The sequence below is a fragment of the Pseudocercospora fijiensis genome (assembly GCF_000340215.1).
Source record: "Pseudocercospora fijiensis CIRAD86 unplaced genomic scaffold MYCFIscaffold_6, whole genome shotgun sequence".
Classification (NCBI taxonomy): Eukaryota; Fungi; Ascomycota; class Dothideomycetes; order Mycosphaerellales; family Mycosphaerellaceae; genus Pseudocercospora; species Pseudocercospora fijiensis.
The window spans coordinates 3,213,001-3,236,403 of NW_006921537.1; the positions used below are offsets into that span (position 1 = coordinate 3,213,001).

The following is a 23,403-nucleotide window of genomic DNA, read 5'->3' on the forward strand; positions in this document are numbered from 1 at the left end:
GGTTGCTGACTTGTTTGGAGGATAGGATAAGGTGATGAGGCGGAGAATGAAATGGCAAAGACAGAAGACGGATATGAACGGGATGGATGAGGGAGAAGCTCCCAATTCCCATGCAGCTGTTCGCTGCTTACATGCATGTTCTTTTTAAATATACCCTTGATGCCTCCAGTCCAAGTCACATGCTCTTATTCTATCTAGCTCTGTGGAAAACTCCGGGCCATGTCGCGTTCCCACTGGTATCGCTATCCAAATCCAAACGCCTGAGAGCAGAGATCAAATGCTGACTCGAATCGCGACAGCCGCGTTAAGAGAGAAATCGCAAGGGACTGTCATTAGTTGTTTATCACCTCATCTCTCTCCCACCCCGTCGGCTTCTGATGCGTCAAGTCCTTACACGGATGTGATTTCGCCGGATCTTTATACTCAGAAACGTAAGGATTGGGGTCCTCCTTCTGATTGAGGTTTCCCAACGTATGGTTCACTTCGCGATGCTTGCTCTCATCAGCTCGAATATAGAGCAGCAAATCGCGCATCGTGCGGTGGCCTTCGGGCATGTTCCAATACTTTACGGCGATGTCTGGAGCTTGCATCTTCTCCCACATTGGTAGTCGACCGGCATCCAGATCGGCGATCTCGCGGGTATATGTGATGACGGCTTCTTCTTCTAGGAGACCGACGAAGCGGTGGCATGTTCGTGGCGAGATGAGGTAGGAGACGAAGAAGGCGTTGAAGAAGACGCCTTGTGCTCCGAGGACCATGAAGCGCATGAACCTATACATCTTGTTAGCACTTGCTCGTACGCATTTTGTCTTTTATACTACTCACCATCCCGGCTCAGCCATCTTCAAGAACGTAAGCAAATGCATTCGCTCATTGTACGACTCCTCCAACAGCGTCTCGATCCAACCATGGTCCCGCTTCATCCTCCTCATACTGTGCAGGTGTCGAAGCATCCCCGCAACCATGCCAGGAACGCCTGCAACACTCTCCAGAAAGATATTCCGGATCATGTACTTGCGTTCCGTCATCTGTCCCTCGCCTTTCTTGTAGGCAGTCGCGAAATCCAGGCCCCAGCGTAACGTTCGCACTGCGCCGAGAGCCATGTAGTCTGACCATGTCTTTGCGTTCCGGTGCGAGATGACGACCGACTTCATCTGATCTTCGGTGTACACTGGATGTGGCCATGCTGGTGGGGTCTCTTTGATAGCTGGTGCATCTGGTTTAGGAAAGAAGTCCTTCCATTGTTTGGGTCTCGAGGTGGTGAAGTTGCGGGCTGTGAGTTGATGCTGGAAGCCTAGAAAGGCTTTTCTAGAGAGTGTAGGGCCATTGAAGCTTCTCAGTGCCTTGGCAGCCGCCGCGGCGGACTGCTTGGAGAGGACGGCGTTCGAGGTGAATGTGCTTGTGCAGCTCATGAGGGACTGCAATGTCGATCGATGTAGTCGTGGCAGTGTGATCTCGTGATGGGTGGTATGATTGTGCTCTGAGTCTGGCGAGATGAGGGTAGGTGCGACTGAGGCAAGCGAGAGTATATATACCTACGACAATACGGAAACGGAAGGCCGCGACTCACATGAAAGCAGTACTGCAAAGTCAATGGAAAGTTGCTTGGCTTCGATGACTGCATTCATCAGCCATGTGTCACCTGCGCACGCTCACCGCAGCGACGCCAAGTCCCGGGAGAAGACGGGTACATGTAGGGTAGGGGGAGAAACGGCGGTGGCGATGGCGATGGCGATGGCGATGTGGCGATGTTTGCTGGCTGTGGTGAGTGTTGGAACATCGACGTTGCTGTGCTTTGTCCATGCTATTTTTGCCCGCCGGGAAATTCTCTTGATTAGTCAGCAGTCATGTGACCTCTTACGGCCAAAAATGGCTTTCGCGGACGAATCCTCCTCTTCCGACCCTTTCTCGTCCCTTCGTATTCCAGCGCGGATGAGCCGAGTCAGCTGCCACCTCTATATCGTACGCCTCATCCCGGTTCCCTATGACACGGCGACAAAGATATTGCGGCTCCGCTATGATCGACGTCTTTCTACCAGCGGGCATTGCTTCGTTGTGCACATTTCTGCTAATGGCGTTTCAGTGTTGAAGCCCGCTTGGAGTAGAGTCAAACCTACGCAGATGGTGAAAGGGACCATATGTACAACATACACTACTGGAAGTGCAGCACTCCGCGGCGACGACAATCATGCACTCAAATCTTCCGGATCTTGGTCATGCCTATACGTGACGGCAGCAGATAGCACCATATTTGCCATCAACGTATCAAACGCTTGGCTTCTTGTTCCATGGCAAAGATGGCGGATCTGCCACCAAGCAATATATGACCTCAAAGCCACGGCCGCTGGACACTTCATCATAACGCACAGCGCCACAAATCAGATTGAACACCGTCTATACAACATATATAAACTGGCCGGAGTTTGCAACAACATGAACCTCATTATCAACCTACAAACGACACCTGCACCACCTTTGACCTCAACTAACCAAATCCCTTGATTTTCTAACGACATAGCAGCCAACTTGACTTACTCCTATCAAAAATGTCTTCAAACACTCAAGGCTCCTCGCAAGGCTCCTCTCAGGGCTCCTCAAACCAGGGCTCTTCCAATCAAGGCTCCTCGCAAGGCTCTTCAAGCCAGTGGGGTCACTTCCAGCCACCGAACCAAACTCACGGCCCACGATGGTGCGACTGTGGATGCAATGGGGATCCTGTCCTGAAGGCCAAGATCGCTGCAGCGAAGAGCGGACGCTGAACGAGCACTCGCATAGCCTCAATTCTCTCAAAAGGACTGTAGTCTACTCAAAAATGTGCGTGAAGCACAGTGGCGTATCGGAGAGATTTTGATATTTTAGTAAGTTAGCAGAGTCTATCGTCGAATGGCAGATGTTTGTTGAGGTGATTTCGCTCTACAATCGTGATTGCGAGCAAAGCTCGCCTTACAATGTTAAGCGTCTCGTGTGGGCTAAAACAAGAACCATTACAGACGACCGGCTAGGCTTCACATTTGTCTGCCATTGGCACTGACGCATTCGATGCCCGTTACGGTCGTTCGCTTGACGATACCCTCGCACGTCGTCCTTCCCGACAAGAAGCTCAAGCGCGATAAGCATAGAAAACATAACTACTGTCTCGTCTATGTTGTACCCTTGCGTATCGCTAGTTGCATAACCTCTACTAAGAACCGAATTGCAGTGTCCGCGCCGCCCGAGTAGCAGACTATAAATTTATAACCTAATATAGGTATAATATGCCTCTCTATTAAGTCTCTACAAACTCTCTAATAGGGAAAGCTAGTAGTCGTAGGACTCGGGGGCTCTTCTATAGGGTATAATAATACTACTAAAACCTTAATAGAGGGTATAGACACCTCGTATACGTATTAACCCTATTAGGTCCTATATATATACTAACCGTCGGTATATACTATAGTAGCTACTATAGCCTATAGTCCCTATTTATTTATTATTTACTAACCGATTATAAGGCTATAATATATAACTTAGAGTATTATATTAGAGATAGTACGTTACTCTAATATAGTGCGAGAGCTATAGTTACGTAATTAGATTGTTAGACTATCTATAAAGGAAGAAGGAAGCGTAAAAGTACGCGACTAATTATAAGTATATATACTAAGGGTAGCCCTACGATATAATTCCCCCTTCTAAAACTTATTAAGTAGTACCTACTAATAGTATACCTTCTATCTATTATAAATTTATAATATCTATTCGTAGAAGTGCTTCTAAGTTTATACTTCCGAATCCCTTAGTTTCTTAATAGTTATATTAGTAGTACGACAATAATTTATCGGTTAGCGTATATTATATCGAATAGAGATTAGACTACGATAGGCTATCCTATCCGCGAGATTATAATACGATAATAAAGGGCCTTAGACGCGAAAGTATCGGCTAAGTAGTTCGTTAAGCGGACTAAGAGCGCGAAATTATCGGCTTAACCTAAGTACTTAAGAGTACTAAATAGGACGCGAAAGTATCGGCTTATTTCCTTTACTTCTCGATACTAGAGTACCCCGATAGGTCTATCTATCGTCTCTAGATCGGTATATATTACCTATTAGCTAAGCTAGTATAGCTCTAGTAGACCTACTAGATCTATACTTTAAGTTTATACCTTATCTTATTAGTAGCGAACTTATAGGCTTCTCGAGAAGCTCTACTATACTTTTCTTTAATATAGAGTTATTTAGCTCTTCTTCTAATCGTAGTACTAGAAGTTACTTATAGTCGATCGAGTCGGTTATAGACCTATATTAGCAGCAATTTAGCGCTAGAATACTAGAAATTAACAGAAATACGCGTACGAGGCTTTAATATACGATTATTCTCTATTAAACGATAGTTAGTAGGAAGAAATAGCGATTCTATATATAAAACACTCCTATATTGCCCCCTACTAATTAATAGTAAAAGAAGGCGGCTCTACGGACTATACTAATAGGCTTTCGGCTGTCTATAGTACTATATCTACCTATCCTATCTCCGTTTTAGCCCCTTACGATTTAGGCGTAAAGAGGTTTTTAGTATAGTAGATAGTAGGCTCTTTCTAACTACTACCTTCCTACTATTCTATATTCTACCCTCTACCTTCTACCTTCTATTTTCTAACTATTCTATATCGGACTACTACGCGACTAGACCTATATACCTATATACCTAACTATAATAACCTCCTTACGCTAGTAAGGGTCTAAGGATAAATATACCGAATCTGTAGTATAATTCTTATAGATTTATACTATAAGTAACTAGCGTTAAAATTCGAATATAAGATAATATAGAAGGATACTATAAAGTATATCCGGCTTTTAGAAAGAAATTTAAAGAGGTAGAATAGATTAAATAGAAGATATCCGAGTAAGAGTAGGTCGCTAGTAGAATACGCCTAGACTAGCTAGCCCGCCCTCTTCTTTAATAACGCGATATATTGTTAGGACTAAAGAGGTTACACGTGATTAGCATGTAACCGGGCTCGAGTAAAGCTAGGGTCTCGATGCCCTAGGTAGGGCTTAGCGCTTAGTAGTAGGCTAACTAGCCTACCTTCCTCCTTCTCCTCCTAGCTCCTTATCGAATACTACTCGTACCTACTACTACCCTATCTACCTGCTAACATAACCTATCTTATATAGTATTCGATCTACCCTTTAAGGGTAGTAGCTAGATAGTCCGTATTTTAAGCTTTTAGCGGTATAGCCCCGAAAACCGTTAATCTAACTATATTGCGCCCGAAGAACGGGACCTATACGTACTATTCTATCAAAACAACCGTACTAATTATTAAGCAAGGCCTTCTATACGGCCTATTATACTAAATCAATCGCACTAAGCCGATATCTACTAATTTCGCTATATCCGTATCTTAGGGGCCTATAATATATTATCGGTGTTACCCCTTACAATAGCCGGCTTATTACGAAGCAACAACAACCGTACTGCCGCTAGCAGCGCTAGCAACGACAACGCTAGTAGTATAGTACCTACTAAAGTGCCTACTAAAGCACCTGCTAAGGTACCTGCTAAAGAGCCTACTACTAGGCCTACCGAAGAACCTATAGTTCTAGGTAACGACCTAGAGTTGCCTATTAACGATATACTTAACAACATTGTTAATCGACGATATAGCTAACTAGCCTTTAGCCCCTAGCTAGTAGCGAGACTTTAAGAAGCTACCTAAAACAGGCTCGCTACTCTACGTTAAGAACAATAGCTAAAGGACAACCTCCTCGAAATTCGCCGCCTTTAGGGGGCCCTAACAACTAATACTAAGCCGACAATAGGGCCTTCCTTACTATTAGTCCTAGTCTAGAAGAAGGATGCTAAACTTAAGAACTATACCGTATTTAATAGCTCTAGTCGAAAGTAATACAACGACTATATTCGTAACTGTAAGCTTAACTAGCGAAACGCACTAAGGGCCCTTCTAGACGACTATTCGTTAGTCGTCTATGCTATATAGTATATCAACGGTAACCCTAAGCGTATATAGGATAACTATTTTAATTCCCTTTACGACTAGACCGCTATTTAATAGCAGGATTACAAGACTATTATGCTAAACACCCTTAGCAACCCTATATTGCGCTAGTAGCACGCCTAAGACTAATACCTACGTGCTAAACAAAAGGCCGACTAAACCTCTCGATCCTTCGAGGCCTATCTAAAGACCCTTAAGGACGACTTGCTACCTAAGACCGACTCTATCTAGATATCTAAGATACGACCTAAACTAAGATAGGAACTAGTCCTTAAATTAGACCGCCGCCGTATATTCGAATAGGCCAATCTTATACGCATTCAATTCATAGTCGAAGTAGAGATAGCTAAACGAGCTATTTAGCTCTAATAACAGTTAGAATCTAAGATACGCCTAGCTACCTATCGTAGCCGCGGAGGAAACTAAGGTTCCTACTAGAACAATAATACTAACAATAGGAATAGTAACAACGACCGTAGAAGGGGCCGTAGCCGACGGCTATATAGAGGAGGCCGCGATAGGGGCCGTAGAAGGGGCTCGTATCCCTATAGTACTAATCGCTTAACTAATAATAGTAGTAATAGCGGCTATAGCAACCCCCTAACTAGATTGAAGTGCTTTAATTGTAATAGTACTAGCTATCTACTAGGCTAATGCGACAAACCTAAGGACTAGGCCCGAATCGACCGTACTACTACTAAGCACCGTAAGCACCTTTTAGCCGCTAACGCTACCCCTATAGGCTAACCTTCGAAAAAAGAGTAAGCGCCGCACTAACCGTTAGCCTTGTATAGCGTAAAACCATCGACATTGTGCTAGCTATTATACGCGCCTATCTTATATAGGACACATATAGAGACAACTATAAGACTAAGGTTATACTAGACCTAGGGAATTTAGTTAGTGCCCTTATTAGCTACCGCCTAGTTAAGCAATTAGACCTCCGACAATTGCCTAGAACTAACATACTAACCCTTGCTTAGTTTAATAACGCTCGGCACTTAACCTATAGGGCCTACTATATTCCTATAGTTCTAAAGGACGACCTCGGAAATAAACGCCTACTAGACTTTACTACCTACGCGGTAGATATAGACAACCTGTATAGGGGAGCTACTATTGTTATTAGCAACCCTGTTCTTAAGCACTATGCTATAGTTATAGACCTAGGCCTTTAATAGTAGCGATTTAGAATCGCTAGAAGAGAGGACATTAAATATATTAATATTAGCGAGTGTCCTAACGATATTAGGGTCCTGTTTATTAGCAACCTAATACTAGCCTCTACCTTAGCCGACCTAATAGTCGACCTATTAGGCGACGATAATAAGCCTATACCCCCTAATAGCATAGACCCTAATTAGCTCGAGCGTACACTAGAGCCTATTCGAGAGACCTATATTAATGTGTTTAAACACTACTTAGCATCGACATTACCTATATTTAAAGAGACGGATTATAAGATTGATATTATAGAGGGCAAAGAGGTTCCTTTTAGTCCCCTTTATAACCTTAGTAAGCGAGAGCTTGCTATATTACGTAAGTACCTAGAGGAGAACCTAGCTAATAGCCGCATTCGGTATAGTAACAGCCCTGCTAGTGCACCAATCCTGTTTGTTCTAAAGAAGGATAGTAGCCTACGGTTATACGTTAATTACCGTAGGCTTAATACTGTTACTATTAAAGACCGCTATCTACTTCCGCTTATTAATAAGACCCTCGATCGCCTTTCTAGGGCCTACTTCTATACTATACTAGACATTAAGGATGCGTACTATCGTATCTGTATTCGTAAGGGCGACGAATAGAAGACAGCCTTCCGCACTCGTTATAGCTATTTTAAGTATTTAGTTATACTATTTAGGCTAGCTAATGCCCCTACGACCTTCCAGTCCTATACCAATCGGGCCCTATTAGGCCTATTAGACTACCTCTACGTAGTCTATCTAGACGATATCCTAGTCTATATATACTTACCTAACATTGCGGAATATTAGGCCGCCGTACGTAAGGTACTCGACCGCCTACGGGCCTATAGCTTATATTGCAAGCCTTCTAAATACACCTTTGCTACTAAAGAGGTATTATTCCTCGGCTTCCTTATATTAACTAAGGGTATTAAGGCTAATCCTAATTAGATTAAAACCATTACTAAATAGCCTATTCCTACGTTAATTAAGGAGCTATAGTCGTTCCTCGGCTTTGCTAATTTCTATCGTCGCTTTATTAAGAGCTATTTACGGTATGTAATGCCTCTAACTAAGCTTACTAAAACTAAGGCTAACCTAACTAGAGAGTTTAAATAGACTAATAGAGCATAAGCCGCTTTTAACGGCTTAAAGAAGCGCTTTACTAAAGTCCCCTTATTGCACTATTTCGTACTAAGCAAGCAGATCCGCATTGAGACTAACGCTTTACAGTTTGCTATATTAGCTATTATGTTACAATAGGCTAATAACAATTACTAGCACCCGATTGCCTTCTTCTTAAGGAAGATAATTAATGCTAAGCGTCGTTACGAGACCTACGAGTAAGAGCTCTTAGCAATCGTAGAAGCCTTTAAGCACTAGCGCTATTATCTCGATAGTGCTTAGCACCCTATTTAGGTCTATACGGACTATAACAACCTCCGTAGAATTACGAAGGTTACTAGGGTTATAGGTCGATAGGCTAGATAGGCCGTCTACCTCGCTAGGTTCGATTTTAATATATTATATTAGCTAGGCGTAAGTAACCCTACTAATAGCCTATCGAGGCGACCTAATTACAATAGCGAGACTTAGCAATCTATTAATTTATTGTTTCTAACCCTATAGTATAAGATTGCTATAGCCTGTATTGTTAATAAGTACGCGTAGGATAAGCGGCTTACCGGACTCCGCGACGGCTCGAAGTATATTAATACTCTTACTATATTAATAGTACGTATTAAGGACACAGATAGGAGAAGTTATAATAACTCCCTAGTCGATATCGCTATATATAGTAACAGCGATTAAAGCACTACTATAGTTAATCTGGCTGCTAGTGCTATTAGATGTATATAATACGTACCTCGTTTAATAGCGAGGGTGCTATTAAATAACCTTACAAATAGGGATAGTCAATCGTTTATAGATAAGCTATTACGTACTTAGTAGAGGGACGCCTTTGCTACTAAACGTATCGACAAGCTTATAAGTAGGCGAACGACTCGATCTAGTAAGAGTAACTAGTCGATCGACAATAAAGGTTATTTAAAGTTTAAGGGCAGATGCTATATCCCCGCTAAACATTCGATCCGACAAGAACTTCTTAAGCGATACTATAATAGTAAGCTTGCCGGTTACTATAGCATAGAGAGGTCGTACGAGCTACTATCGCGCATATACTACTAGCTAAATAGTAAGCGGGATATAAAGGACTACGTAAACACGTATGCCGTATATTAACGAGTTAAAGCACTAAAGCACTTACTATTTAGCGAGTTGTCTTTACTCCCTGTTCCAAAGAAGCTATTTGCTAAGCTTATAATAGATTTTATTATAGGCCTTCCGCCTACTAAGTATAAAGGAAGCAAGGATATATATAATACTATCCTAGTTGTCGTAGACCGGTTTACTAAGGGCGCTCGTCACATTCCTACCCGAAAGGACCAGACGGCTATTAACCTAGCTAAGGCGCTGTAGACTAATATCTTCTATATCTATTAGGGAACCCCTAAAGGGATAGTCTCCGATAGGGGCTCGACATTTATATCGCACTATTAGAGCGAAATATGCCTATAGCTAAGACTAAAGCATCGGCTATTAATAGCCTTCTATCTACAGACTAACGGTTAAATAGAGAGATAGAATGCTACCCTATAGCAATACCTACGTAGCTATATTAACGAGAATCCTAACGACTAGGTTAACCTCCTATAACTAGCTAAATTCGTATATAATAATAGTATCTACTTATTAACCAAGGTGTTACTATATATAGCTATAATAGGCTAGAACGCTGCGATGCTACAAGACCCCCTATCGCTCGAGGCCGAGCGTAAGGAAAGGGAAGCGCGTTAAGTACTAATACCTAAGATACTAGCAGCTATTAAGAGGGTTTAAAAGATACGAGAGATTTACGCTAAGATAGCTAACAAACTAGCAAAGGCCTAGGCCTATTAGAAGGCCTACTATAATAAACACTACCTTCTAATAACCTTCAAGCAAGGCGACCTAGTTATACTTAGTACGAAGAACCTCCGTATCCGCAAACACCCTTCGCCTAATAGCAAAACAAGGCCCAAACTCGCACTAAGGTACATTAGCCCTTTCCGTATCCGAGAACCTAGGGGCACCTAGGCCTATTAGTTATAGCTTCTACCTTATTACACTATCTATAATACCTTCTATATATCCCTCCTTAAGCCGTACTACCTACGCGAAGGGGATAAAGCACCTACTAAATCCGAGGACATACTAGCTAATAGTAAAGAACTATAGTCTATAGAACGTATTCTAAAGCATCGGACTAGGTAAGGCAAAAAGGAGTACCTCCTAAGATAGCAAGGCTATTCGCCTAAATAGGACTCGTAGGAAGCTAAAGCCTCTTTTAAAGATATAACTAAGTTGTTAGATAAGTATTAGACTAGTATAAAGAACAAGAAGAAGGCTAAGGGCCTGTAATGTCGCCTAGGAACAATGCTACCCCTAGGGTGCTATTAGCTAACTAATTAGAGGCCGGCAAACTAGGACAATAAGATTATACTACTATAGTAAACGCGTACTAAGTGTTAATAAGCGCGCTATAACGCGTTAACTATTTACTACTCTTTTAGGAAACTACCTCTCTACTAACGCGCCCTATAAGGCCCTTCTCCTAGTATTTAGGTCCCCCTTTTATTCCTTTATTCTATCGAGGCCTCGAGGCCTAGGCGATCGGCGAGGGCGGCGTCGCGCTTGTAACGGCGCGGCTAGCGCGGCTATATTAGTAACAGTATTGCGGAGTGTGTTACTAATTAAGAAAGGAAGGATATAGCTATATTAGTAATAGTGTTACCGAGTTGTTATTAGTTAAAGAAGGAAATTAGAAGGTAAAGTTAGTACTAAGACGACTAGCGCCGCTATTATTAATATTACTTGCTATTATTACTATACCTACGGACACAACCTTACCTATACTACGAGCCTAAGGCACCTTTAATTAAAACTTTAATTAAAACTTTAAGCCGCCTAAAAGATTAAACGACTAATAGACTAACTAAGGGCAAAACTATAGAGCTAAGCTAGCCGGGGTCGATCTTGCGGACAATAGGTTACTCCTCGATCTATCTAATCCTTTAAGCGAGGCGAACCTCTACTACTACACTTATAATAGCCTTTACCTATAGAAACTAGACGAGCTATGTTTTTTGAAAGATAAGATAAGATTAACAATTAAAGGCTACTAAACCTAACTAATTAGGGCTAGTAAAACTACGATAGTAAATAATAGCCCTCGTAATAATAAGAGTAACCCTCGGAACGGACAAACCCTCGGAGCGGACATTTCTAGGTCTTTTAGAGTAGACGCAAAGAACTCGGTACGACATTACTTAGAACGGAGGCAGGGCTATAGTGCCTCGTACGTCTACCTATTATAGCAGGGAAGACGCGCTCATATTATAATTAGTCGAAGGCCCTCAATTCTCGTAGTTATATATTACTTTATTATATATAAGGATAGCGTAGCTAGAGTTAAACATTGTGTTGTATTAGAGGTAAGGTTTGATATAGTTACATAATCGGTAGTTATACGTTTAATTTAGCGCGGACTAAGCGGCTTATTAGACCTACTAAGTTAGTAGCAATAGAGGTTGAGACTAGAATAAAGACCGGCTACGAGGGCGCGGCCTTTAGAAGGGAAGCGTATATTAGGACTAAAGAGGTTATACGTAATTAGTATATAACCGGGCTCGAGTAAAGCTAGGGTCTCGATGCCCTAGGTAGGGGCCGTAGGGCTTAGCGCTTAGCAGTAGGCCAACTAGCCTGCCTTCCTCCTTCTCCTCCTAGCTCCTTATCGAATACTACTCGTACCCACTACTACCCTATCTACCTACTAACATAACCTATCTTATATATATTTACGCCTAGCAAATGCTTAGAGGTAAGAGAGCGGCTAATTCTATAGATCTACCTATATTTCTGTTTATAGTAAATAGGTAGTTATATCGTAGCTAAAGCAATCTAGAAGCTATTCGTATAGCGTTTGTCTTAAAGTAGCATTTTATAATTTAAAAATTTTTATTCCTATATCTTTAGAAATATATAGATTATTATATAGATAATAATTTTCATTATATTAATACCTAGGTACGATTCTAATATAACTTTTGCTTAAAATGTATAGTTATTATACTATTCCACCTATTTTATAGGTATATAAGGTTAATACTATAGATTTAGTATATTTGTTTTTAGGCTCTTCTACGAAGACTTCTTATATATACTACTAGACTATATATAGAAGAGCTAAGAACCGATCGACGCTAATTATACGTAGGTTAGGTAAAGGAAGGTAGAAGGCAGAAGGTAGAAGGTAGAAGGTAGAAGGTAGGATAAAGTCTATAGTAAGAAGAGCCTAAGAAGGAGGTAGTATTTATCCTCATTTCTATAAGCGCGTAACAACTCTTCCTCCTCTCCTCTCCTTATCCGAATACAAATCTACCTTCCCGCATATTCTATCGAGATGTGAGATAGAAAAAAAATATCGTTATCGACTCTCCGTCTCTGCTCCTAAATGTTTAAGATCTAATCTCTTAAACTTCTCGGCACGCTACACGCTATCCGATTATACGGATTTATCCTAGATATTAGGTGTTTTAGCTAAACCTAGAGCAGAGTTAGGGGCACAGTCTTTTACTAGCGTTTACTAGGCAATAAGCTACCCGCAATCCTCTAGTTTAGTAGCGTTTAGAACTACTCGGCGTAGTAACGATTTAGGTTAAGAAGGGCGCCTCTCTCGAGCCTGTCGGTTAACTATTATAGAAGCGGCAATTTTGTAGTAGACGAGACTATTGTATAGACTAAGAGTTGTTGTTATAGAATTGCTATAGAATTACCGCCTTCTACGACTATAGCGGAAGGCTTGCCCTCGCTAATTGCTATCTCTTCGACCTCGTTATTGTTATTGCTTAGTACGTAGTCTACGAGTTGTTATTAACTTACTACTACTACTAGCGGTTGACTGGCGGTTACTGTATGTCCTTACGCCTCTTAATTCTCGTCTAATTCGCTCGTTACTAGGCAAGTTATTAGCGGCGTTGTCTTCTAAGTCGTCTATTGTCTAGCTAGTTAGTCGCCTAGCCGCTCGTTCGTAATCCTCGTCTCTTATATAGCTTATTGTCGTATCTATAGTGTCCTAGTCTACGTTATAGAAGATAAGAAGCTCCTTAAAGAACGAGAGGCTAGAATCGGTAAAGCAACGGTCGTCTATAGCAATGCCGTTAATCTCGCGAATACCGTATATAAAGACCTATAATAGCTTACCCTAATGCTAGTAGTTAGTTAAATAGTAAGTACCTAGCGGCGCAGGTAGACCTCGCACTAGCGGTATTATATCTCCTATCAAATCCACCTCTTCTATATTATCTAAATTAAGCGGTTATAAGGACTGTGTTTCTAGCACTATCTTGCGGCGCGGAATTGGCCTCGGAGTAAGGTCACCTAGCGGCGGAGGTAATAAGAACACAGGTTAGCGAATAGGTGACGATTAAACGCGCCGTTTTAATAGTAACGGTCGGAGGGTTATATTAGTATAGACGTAATAAGTTTCCGGCGTGCCTAGCGGTAGCAATCGAGTTAGTATAGTAGGTTTAGAAGGTAGTTAAGTCGTCTATTAGCGCTCGGTCTCGCCTATAAATTAGACCTCCTATAGATTAGCGATAAAATAGTCAATATTTAGTGCGTAACAACTGTCCGAGAAGTCCTTGACCTTCCGTACGTAGAAGGCATAGAATAAGTCCTTAATAGAAGGGTTAATAGAAGGATTATCTGCTATCCGCTAATACTTTAAATTTAGTGTTTCTACCGCTTCCTTAAAGTGGCCTCGAAGGTCTCTTAATTATAGTGTTTATACTAAGGTAATAGCGTCTTCTTAATAGCCTTCGATAACGAGTTGTTAAGTATCGAGAGCGCGCTAGTATTCGTGAGCTAAGACAACGTTAAGGCCTGCAAATAGCTAGACATATTGTCGCTGTTGTATATTACTGATTTCTAGTCTATTAAACAGGTAGTTACGAAGAATGTAGTAGCAAGGAAGGCGTATTTGAAACTAGGCGAGGCAGTTATAACGAGAAGGTGTTACACCGTTATAACTGCACAGTGTGCCCTTGTATATAGGTGCCGCCTTAGCCTCTATCTTAATAGCAATATCTACCTGTTCTCGAAGGCGATCTTAAGCCGCTAGTAGCTGCAGACTCTCGAAGCCTAGAAGTCGCTTTTTGTACTAATATTATGTGCGTTTGCCGATCCTATAGCTAGCTAGTTGTGCCTTGTAAGCCTGCCTATCGTCTACCTTAAGAACCTCGAGGATAGTACTATAGAGGTTGTAGCGTACGAGGCTGCGCTTACGCTCAAACTTGATAGCGTAGTAATAACCCTCGAGAGGCGAAGTAGTCCTTATTTGCATTAATAATAGGCTATAAAGCCTTGCCTAAGTAGCCTATTTCCGTAACGTGTGACTAGCCTAATTGTGCCGTATATATTCCACCTTACTTTGCTATTCTATAGGCTTGTTCTCTTTCAACTAGTCTTGTATCTATACTATATCGTTACCGACGTCGGCGGAGCTTCGAGCGTAGTAGATCGAGTAGTAAAAGCGCTTAACAATCTCTAGAAATTAGGCCTCTAGAAATAACCGAAGGAAGGTCTCTTTAACGTGCTGCTAGCAGAGGTAAATAAGCACCTGTTTCTTATCCTTCTATAATAGGTTAATTGCCGCCTGCTTAGAGGCCGAGTCGTCGATTATAGCGGCTATAGCATTCTAGTATAGTAACTAATTCTTAATAACTCGAAGACCGGCTTCTACTAGCTTAGCTTTCTAAGATTCTAGCAATAAGTGTCCTACTAGCAACTAACACCCTAACTAGTTACGAACATAGATAGTAAAAAGGTTCTAGCTAAGGTCGGTAGTCTTATAAGTTGCGTCTAGCAAGAACAACTGTATAGCATATAAGTTAGTAATGTTTTGAATTTTTGAAGTTAGTTATAGGAACTATAGAACGCAAGCCTTAGAAGCTTAGTTATGCGCCTTCTATAGTAATAACAACACCTGCACTTACATCCCCTGCCTCGGTATTTAATAACTGTCGCTGCTACTTAGTCTAGAAGGCAATGCTACGCTCTACCTTGCCCTTTATTTTCTTCTCTATTATCTAATACTAGAGCGGCCTGCTATCTAGGTCGTTATAGAGGCCTTAGAGGGCGACAGGAAGGTCGTCTAGCTAGATACTCGCATTTCTACAGTCGTTACTACGCACCTTCCTTAGATTAGGCCTAACCTTCGACTACGCAATAGTGCCTGCCTTTATATATTGCCTACCTATCTTACTAAACTCGTCCTTCGAAGGACTATTTCTAACGAAATCTAGCACCTCGGCTATATTAAATTTGCGCTATTCTATTAGCTCCTTAAGAAACACCCTTAGAGCGTTGTTTAACGACCTAATATCTATGTATCTTAGGTTATAGCAATGTAGGTCCTTACTAACCGCGGAAGGGTCGACTCGATAGCAGCGGATACTAATTTCGTATAGTTTAGTCGCCCCCTTCCGATAATGCGATATAACGACTACTATAGCATTATAAGGCTCTTTATTATATTTAGCCTTACGAATACTATCTAGAAGCATCCTGTTTCGCTACTAATCGCGCCTATAACGATAATACTAGTGCGACCGCTACTCTAAGCTATCCTTCGTTCTTGCTAACCTCGACTCCTTATATACGTTACTTACGTAGGCCTTTAATACCTCGAAACAGTCCGGATCGTACGTTAATCTATACTCTAGTATATTAAATAGCTATTCTCGAATCTCGATTACATTATATAGTATACGATCTAGCCTAAACGGCGGCACTAGTTTAGACAAGACAGGTAGCATAGCGATAAGAACAATAGCAACAATAATATAATAATAAGAAGGTGCTATTTGCGCCTTTATAGAAAGAGCTAGATCTATATATAAGAAAGAGCTATAGAGATAAGGTTAGAACTAGAAGTATAACCGAGAAGGTTATTACGGTACTAGAAGAGGAAAAGCACCGTCAAATACTAGGCAAACTATACTGAGTTAATGGATAACGCCCTCCGGAAGTAAACCACTGTTTACAACAGTGGTACGCTAAATTTCCTGACATGCAAGACAACCTATCACACGCCGCCGTCCAACGATGCACTAGAATATAGACTTTCGACTCAAAGAAGAATAAAGAAACGCTTAGTGCGCGCCGCGGAAACATGTTATATAGAGCTCTCCCTCCTACCGAGGTGACGAAAACATTCCTCTCATCACAGCAACGATGGCGACTCGGAGGACTCAAACATTGGTGGTATTCCTCTTCTTCTTAGGAGCCATAAATTTTCCACAACAAGTTTCGGCCCAACAACAACAACAAGATCCAAAAATCGTATACCCAACCACCGCGGCCCCGAGCGCAACACCCCTCGCAAGCGCTTACGGGTACGTTTACGCAGGATGTTGGAACGAAACGGTATCCGTCGCGAACAGTGGTGGGATTCGAGCTTTGAGTAATGGGAACCCACGATTTATATACACTTTGCTTTACTTTTCTTTTTTATCTCTGACATATTTGCGTGCAAAAGTCAGCAAACAACACCATGACAATCAGCACCTGTTTAAATTTCTGTGGCGAAGCATCAATGCAATACGCAGGCTTGGAATACGGGAGAGAATGCTATTGCAGCGAGTACCTTTCAGCTTTATCGGAGAAATTGAATAAGACGGCAAGATGTGATTTTGCGTGTGATGGGAACTCGAGTCAGATTTGTGGGGGGAGGTTGGCTTTGACGTTGTATAATCGGACGAATAGTGGTGATGAGAAAGAGGGAGGTGCTTGGAGGTTGGTGGGAGGACAGAGACAGAGTTTGGTTTATGGGGTGGTAAGTGGAGGGTTTGTGGTGTTGGCGGCGTTGCTGTGAAGGGAGGAGTGGGGAGTACTAGGAACTGTTTGTACGGAGCTTGATGGCGATGTGCTGGCTACGACTTGCTTGCTTTACGTGCGAGTAAGGAGGAGGAAATGCTTCAAGAACGCCTGACAATGAACTGCATCTGGACCCATACCCATACCCACGACCACGACCTCACAGTAGTGCTGGTGATACGAGCTCCAAACCTTCTTCAAGCTACCGATCAACATCCCTTCGTTGTTCAACGTCCAAACTGGCTTTTCGTCCTTAGATGTGGCTCCAATTGATGCGGGAAGGCTGAGAACAGACCAGAAATTATACGTGCGCGGCACTCATCGCGATGTGGAGTCTGCGTCTGCGCTCAGCTCATGAGCGACCTCGTGTCCATTCGCTTCAAAGAAAGGTTTTGACATGAGTTCTTTCGGGTTGTAGACCGGCAAGGAGAGCGAAATGGAATCAAGCTCTTCACTCCCTGATCTGAAGTGACATGTAGCCAGAAAGTCTCGATCTCCATTCACTGATATGAGCTCAGGTTTCTTATCACCGTCCTTCACTGCTTCAGCTGCTGCTTCCGGACTACCCGCTGCATCCAGAGCCCTTCGATACCTTCGCTGCTGCCTTCGACGACGAACCCACCACAAAAGCCCCAAAGTAAGGCTGACGATCATCAGACAACCGATGGCGATGCCAGCCTTGTCTCCACTGCTCAGTCGAGGAGGAGCGGGTGGAGCTATCTCAGGAGTACTAATATCCTGCGGATTAGGTGCAATGCCTCGCACGCGTGGTTGCGCCTTACTCAGAGTGAAATTCTTCCAAGTCCAATCAACAGTAATGTAAGTCTCTTGAAAGAACACGCGTCCAAGCACAAATTTCGATTCGTCGACAGCTCTCCTGATAGGAAAATATGAGAAGTTCCCAAAAGCCTCACAGCCAAGATCAATCTTCAGCTTCGTCGTCGCATCACTCGAGCCTCCCAGAACGAGACTCAGCGAGGTATTGTTATCGAACATCGCCTGCCTTGAAGTGTGATCAATTCCGAACAGCCCTGTCTCAAGGTCTTCGGTTAGGTTGAAGGAGCCTTGGAACAAGTCGCATACTTCGCTTGGAAACCAGAACTCTGAAACAGAAGTATCCAGAAACATTGAGTAAGTTTTGCCGATGGGGAGAAGTGTTCTTTGACCTCCAGTGCTGCCGTTCGACACGCTAATGTCGAGAAGCTCGACCTTCAGCTCGTTTTTAGTGCGGTCCATCGAGACTTCCAGGTTCTCAGTAGGTTGCGGAGAACGACGAGAGGCGTCGTATCCTCCTAAGGTGAGGGCGCCGAAGTTATCGTCTCCTAGGAGCTGGTTACAATTCTGCTACATTCTTAGGAGCCTTGGACATACCTTACCATAAACTGATCCTGCCGTGTAGCCGAAAGAAAGACTGGGAATTGTGCCGTTTTCTTTCAAAGAAGTGAGTAAGCTGGAAGTAGAACCATTTCCTAACGGCGTGCTTCGATACGTCAATCCTGCAAGCCCGATCCAGTAATCCTCAAGACCATATTGAGCTACGAGCTGGTTCTCCGCTACGGCTTGTGCTGAAGTCGAAGTTGTGGTAAGCGCGACGGTATCTTGGCCAAAGTCTCCAGTCATGTATGAGAACAGTAAAGGATGCTGAAGGAAGTGATAAGTTCCTTGCGAAAGCCATGTTGAAGACCGATCAAGCGAGGAAGTTCCAAGGGGAATGCCTCGACTTTCGAGACATCTATGTTTAACGCTTTCGTTCGATTTGGGACAAATCAGATTGGGATCCGGTAGCCATATTTGCGAGCTGGAGATGGAAGGAAGAAAGTCGAATGTCTGTGAAGGATTCGAACCGATGTTGAGGGAGAACGTGCTCCATTTCGGCTCCATGCCTTGCCATCTCCCTGTGGCTTGCAGAACAATCGCATGCGGCGGCGAGTCCATTGTGACATCTGTCCGTGTGCGGACACAATTGAGATTGACAGATTGCGACTTTCGAAGAACGAAACATGGGCGGCGGAACGGTCATTATTCAAGAAGTGACAACTAGCGTCTCGGACACAAGGTGTCCAATCTCAAGTCATAGTCTTGCTCAGAAGATCAGTCTCAGCTTGTGATCAAGAAAGTAAGATAGTCTTGCAGTCGTGCGTCTTGCCAAAGCAGGCTCCGTAAGATTCTGCGGTTCACCAACCTTTGCCGTTGAACTTGTCAGTCGAGCCAACATGATATCTGAGGAGAGACGAAGCTGCGAGTGAAGTCTCACAGTGCCAGCGTGTTTCCTGGCCGGAAGTTCGACACATGCCGCATCCCGCAAGTACAAATTGTTGCACAGTGGTACCAAGGCGACCGAACTCCTCACGCACGACCGCTGACATGTGAGGTACAGAAGGAACCAAAAGATTTCCATTTCCATTGTACCTTTGCACAAACCCCATTGTTCAAACTCACTCTTCCACGTTCGTTGTTTCTGCCACGCAAGCTTAAGCTAAGCCATGGCACTCACACCCGCTAGTAAGTGAACCAAGCCATGTGTCCGTCCGTCTGTATGTCTGTCTGTCCATGAACTCACCGAAATCCCAGCGAGCACTCCTTCATTTTCCGTCTATCCCACTTACGCTCCATCACCTACACCAAGCTTCACATGCCCGGATTGTTTCTTTGGAGCAACTTCCGCCACGCTTCATTCATTCCCATACACATTCGTGGCGACCATCACGGAGCACGTCTTCCCGATCGTCGAGATCTATCCCAATGGAACCGTGTGCACGGAGTATAGCACATCAACCGAATTCCCGACCGTCACTGATCCGCACCTGCTCAATGGCCCGACGTTTTCAGACGAGAGTCAAATGACATGGACTTTTGCGAACTATTCAATGTAAGTCAGTCCAAATCAGGCCTGGTAGGTGGTGCTTTCTCTGACCTTTCCTTCCTCCCTAGGGCGTATCCGAACACTTACGTCCAATACTTGGGCTTTGAGCGAGACTCCTTCACAGCAACACCTGCAATCATCGACGGAGCAAGCGTCTGCACTGGGAGCATGAGCACAACTGCCGTTCATCTTCCCCCTCAGACCACAGCTGCTTCATTCATATTCCCGCTCACCGCAACGCCTTCCACAACCACTTCCGACAACACCCTCTACTTTTCCGTCCCAGTCGCTCCTCAGCTTGTCGAATACTTGGAAGGCCTGTCCGAAGATCCTGCATGTCTGGGCCTCGAGAGCATCAAGCAATGCGCCGCCTTGCAGACATCCTACGTAAATTTCCGGGGTCCAATCGATGCACCTACTCTGACTCTTTGCGATACCACGTATTCGACCATAACTTCAACATCTCCGTGTGGATGTTCAACCTCTTCGCCTCCCAGCGTCACGAATATCCTTCATTGCAGCTTTGTCAAGCAGCAGCACGTCCCCAATAAGGCGGCAAACCCGGATCTTGGGGGAGAAGAGGCTATGAGACCAGCAACCACTATAGAACAGCAGCGTGAGCCTCCAATCACCTCGTTTACCATTACAGTGTCCGGATCTAGCACATCGCAAACGTCGTCAAACACGACGAGACGTTCGTTGAATAGCACATCCAGTTGGACCTCTAGCACTCGCTCTCGCAACTCTGGCAGCTTTTTCCCAACAGCTTCAGAGTCGGGCCGGACTGGACCTACGTTGTCTCAGCAGAACTGAAAGCTTTGGTGTGCGAGAATAAAGCGGCGTGACAGGGGAATTGAGCCGACAAGGCTATGTGCGAGTCACAAACATTCGCAGTGCGAGGGTACCGGTGATCTTTGAGTTCGATCGTAGGTTGTATGGGGGGCGTACCTGCATAATGTCAGCATTAATCAGAAACTCTTCATCAAACCGATCCGCAGAGGCAGATGCAGTACCAAAGTCAGCTAGTCTTTATCCCTAGAGCTTTGTGTAGTCTTGTCGTATGACAGCATCCTGTGCGAGTTCAGCATTGTTTGCGTTACACGCTTGCGTCCTTAGTCGTATGCTCGAGTCGCTCGACATCTGCTGCAGCAGCACCAACATCCTTCCGAACTTCCACCACGTCTTCGACAAGCCTGCTTTCAGTATGCTTGATCTTGAATGCCCAGATACTTTGTGCGAATACTACCGTTGACTATGGCTGTGGAAATGAAATCTGCCACCCACCCGCCACTGGATGTTCTGGAACGCGGGTGGAGTGAAAAAGGTCAGAGCAATGTACGTCGGTAGGACCTCAGATGGGTAGACCCAGCCAATCGGTCCCCGGGTCAATTGATAGGATGCTACGAAAAGGTAGGCGCAAGCAATGATGGCTTTCGATGCGGCGCCATTGTCGACCACCCACGTCACGCTGGGCACTCCATTGAGACCGCCTGGTACGGCGTGGCCGTAGTTTGCCATCAAGCCAGCAGCTGCGAAGAGCCACGCAACCAGTAGCGCAGAGCCAGCCATCGAGGCCCAGCGTCGGCGGTAGTGATCCATGAATGTGAAGGAAAAGACCTGTACTCCGACGCTGATGCATGCAGTATTGGATTGCCCCGGCGATAAGCTGCCGGTTGCCATTGATGCCCGCCATTTGGAAGATGTACACAATGTAGTACATCAATGCGTTGTTGCCGGAGAACTGCGACCATAGATGTGCGCAGATGGCACATTGTACGCGCGTGACATTCCTTGCCTTCACGAGCTCCAGCCACGACGTGCTGCCATGCTGGCTGTGATACCGCCTTGTAGCACGCTGCCTGGCTTATTGAAGTACTTCTTGTACAGTACTACGTGGGTGTCAGAGGCTGTCGCTTTCCGCCTTCCGCTTTTGTGGTCCGTCTACAGCTATCCTCGATGCATTCTTCTTACCGGTCCATGGCTCGAACGGGGACTGGATGGCTCAGCAGTAACATGAAATACCCCAAGCCTCTCGGTCGAGACTGAAGATAATCGTCGTCCATTGCTGTCGTCATGGCGTTCTCTAGCAGATCTACGCACAATCTAGCCATCAGTGCCGTAGGCTTTGGCCCGATCCATTGTGGGAACAAAGTACTCAGGAGCGAGTACAGCAGCATGAGCATGCACCGGAGCGTGAAACTCGCAATCTCGCCTTCAGGTCTGTCCCGAAAACGGATGCTATGTAATTCGCCCTCATCAGCTGGTGGTCTGAATGAAGCATCCAGAGCCGGAACGAAACTGGACACGATTCAGCCGTCCATACGAGAAGCAGCCGAAGATCGAAGTGTCAATGCGAGAGACTGAAACCTTGGCAATAAGATTAAGACTCCTCAATACCTGCATATCCCGACATGATACCAGATTTCTAGACGATGAGCTGCTGATGCTCACAAGGACCTCCATATCAAGACAGAGAGGAGTGCATGCAATATGATGACATTGCGAGGACAACTGCCTGCGATGTGGAATATTGGTGCGGAGCATATATACGAATGCCGGATACAGAGACGCCACGGAAATCCACCTTCTTGGGATACCTACACGAGTAGCATGCATGGCCGGCTCTCCACTTACGCTCCTCGTCGGCGCTCTTTTGTCGCTTCCTTTCGTTTCGGTGCGGTCGAATAATAAGCATCAGAAGCATGCTGCCGGGAATGGACATGAGAAGAGACCAGCTTCTGTCAGTGCCAGGCGGGCCGGTCGTAAAAGGCGGAAGGTGTGAAGAGAAGGGAACGAGCTCGAAATTCTTGACGGACGAAAAGACGGATGGGATTATTGGAAAGTTCAAGACCGCCATAATCACCACAAACCCTGGTGATGCGAAGCTATATACTGGGGGAGCTGTACTCGCAGAATGTCACGACTTTTGAGCTTTGTTTTCCGAAAATCGGTCAGTACAGCTGTGAGATACCTGAAGTCAGGATGCTGAGAGATTATAGCTCAATGCTACGCTTGATCACAATCTGACAGAGCTTATTGCTCAGGAGGGTTCGTTGGGAGTGGTACCCGGCATTCACAACATCTTTGTCAGTTCAAGTTGCGATACTACTACCTTGTATTGGGGAAGTTCTTCAATGAGCCATGGCCGACAAGGGGAATGAGCATCATCTTCGTGGATCTGGAGTCGAAAAAAAAGTTGTGAAGACAGAGAGGTGAACGTTGGGGCACTGCTCAAGGATTCATGCAGCCCAGAGTGCTGAGGCACCTTTGAGGTGAGCGAGGGCAGTGATGGGCTGCCGGCGGAAAAGAGAGGCTGTGAAGGCAGTGGGAGCGACTGCAGTAATACATGCTTGTAGTGTCCACCAAGCCTC

The 23,403-nt window shown here is 44.3% G+C and overlaps 7 protein-coding genes across 7 annotated transcripts; 4 read left to right on the plus strand and 3 right to left on the minus strand.

The window, feature by feature from the left end:
- Window positions 1-51: 51 nt before the first annotated feature.
- MYCFIDRAFT_211800 (uncharacterized protein) lies at window positions 52-1,483 on the minus strand. The gene is made up of 2 exons (XM_007930318.1): window positions 826-1,483; window positions 52-771 (listed from the first exon to the last, which is right to left on the minus strand). Exons 1-2 carry the CDS (start codon window positions 1,410-1,412, stop codon window positions 333-335), a joined length of 1,026 nt encoding a protein of 341 aa, XP_007928509.1. The 5' UTR covers window positions 1,413-1,483; the 3' UTR covers window positions 52-332.
- Window positions 1,484-1,869: 386 nt separating this feature from the next.
- On the plus strand, window positions 1,870-2,502 carry MYCFIDRAFT_176577 (uncharacterized protein; the record flags this gene model as incomplete). The annotated part of the gene is made up of 1 exon (XM_007930319.1): window positions 1,870-2,502. One exon carries the CDS (start codon window positions 1,870-1,872, stop codon window positions 2,500-2,502), a length of 633 nt encoding a protein of 210 aa, XP_007928510.1.
- A 44-nt stretch (window positions 2,503-2,546) lies between these two features.
- Window positions 2,547-3,113, plus strand: MYCFIDRAFT_176578 (uncharacterized protein; the record flags this gene model as incomplete). The annotated part of the gene is made up of 6 exons (XM_007930320.1): window positions 2,547-2,697; window positions 2,727-2,828; window positions 2,864-2,871; window positions 2,903-2,921; window positions 2,957-2,964; window positions 3,003-3,113. 6 exons carry the CDS (start codon window positions 2,547-2,549, stop codon window positions 3,111-3,113), a joined length of 399 nt encoding a protein of 132 aa, XP_007928511.1.
- Window positions 3,114-9,421: 6,308 nt separating this feature from the next.
- Window positions 9,422-17,442, plus strand: MYCFIDRAFT_176579 (uncharacterized protein; the record flags this gene model as incomplete). The annotated part of the gene is made up of 7 exons (XM_007930321.1): window positions 9,422-9,426; window positions 16,343-16,448; window positions 16,477-16,874; window positions 16,933-17,163; window positions 17,207-17,245; window positions 17,276-17,343; window positions 17,372-17,442. The coding sequence occupies 7 exons, from the start codon at window positions 9,422-9,424 to the stop codon at window positions 17,440-17,442; spliced, it is 918 nt and encodes a 305-aa protein (XP_007928512.1).
- A 330-nt stretch (window positions 17,443-17,772) lies between these two features.
- MYCFIDRAFT_117555 (uncharacterized protein) lies at window positions 17,773-19,089 on the minus strand (the record flags this gene model as incomplete). Its single annotated transcript, XM_007930322.1, has 2 exons — window positions 17,773-18,488; window positions 18,537-19,089. Coding segments are annotated over 2 exons (1,269 nt in total), but the record flags the coding sequence as incomplete, so codon positions are not given.
- A 563-nt stretch (window positions 19,090-19,652) lies between these two features.
- MYCFIDRAFT_198052 (uncharacterized protein) lies at window positions 19,653-20,845 on the plus strand (the record flags this gene model as incomplete). The annotated part of the gene is made up of 4 exons (XM_007930323.1): window positions 19,653-19,671; window positions 19,741-20,038; window positions 20,101-20,648; window positions 20,799-20,845. 4 exons carry the CDS (start codon window positions 19,653-19,655, stop codon window positions 20,843-20,845), a joined length of 912 nt encoding a protein of 303 aa, XP_007928514.1.
- Window positions 20,846-21,067: 222 nt separating this feature from the next.
- MYCFIDRAFT_81356 (uncharacterized protein) lies at window positions 21,068-21,601 on the minus strand (the record flags this gene model as incomplete). The annotated part of the gene is made up of 2 exons (XM_007930324.1): window positions 21,068-21,103; window positions 21,317-21,601. 2 exons carry the CDS (start codon window positions 21,599-21,601, stop codon window positions 21,068-21,070), a joined length of 321 nt encoding a protein of 106 aa, XP_007928515.1.
- Between the last annotated feature and the right edge of the window lie 1,802 nt (window positions 21,602-23,403).

Bases quoted from the DNA above. Each gene is read 5' to 3' on its own strand.
- MYCFIDRAFT_211800 (XM_007930318.1), bottom strand. From the start codon at position 1,412: ATGAGCTGCACAAGCACATTCACCTCGAACGCCGTCCTCTCCAAGCAG. The intron at 772-825 runs GTGAGTAGTATA...CAAGATGTATAG, and splicing joins AAGATGGCTGAGCCGGGATG to GTTCATGCGCTTCATGGTCC.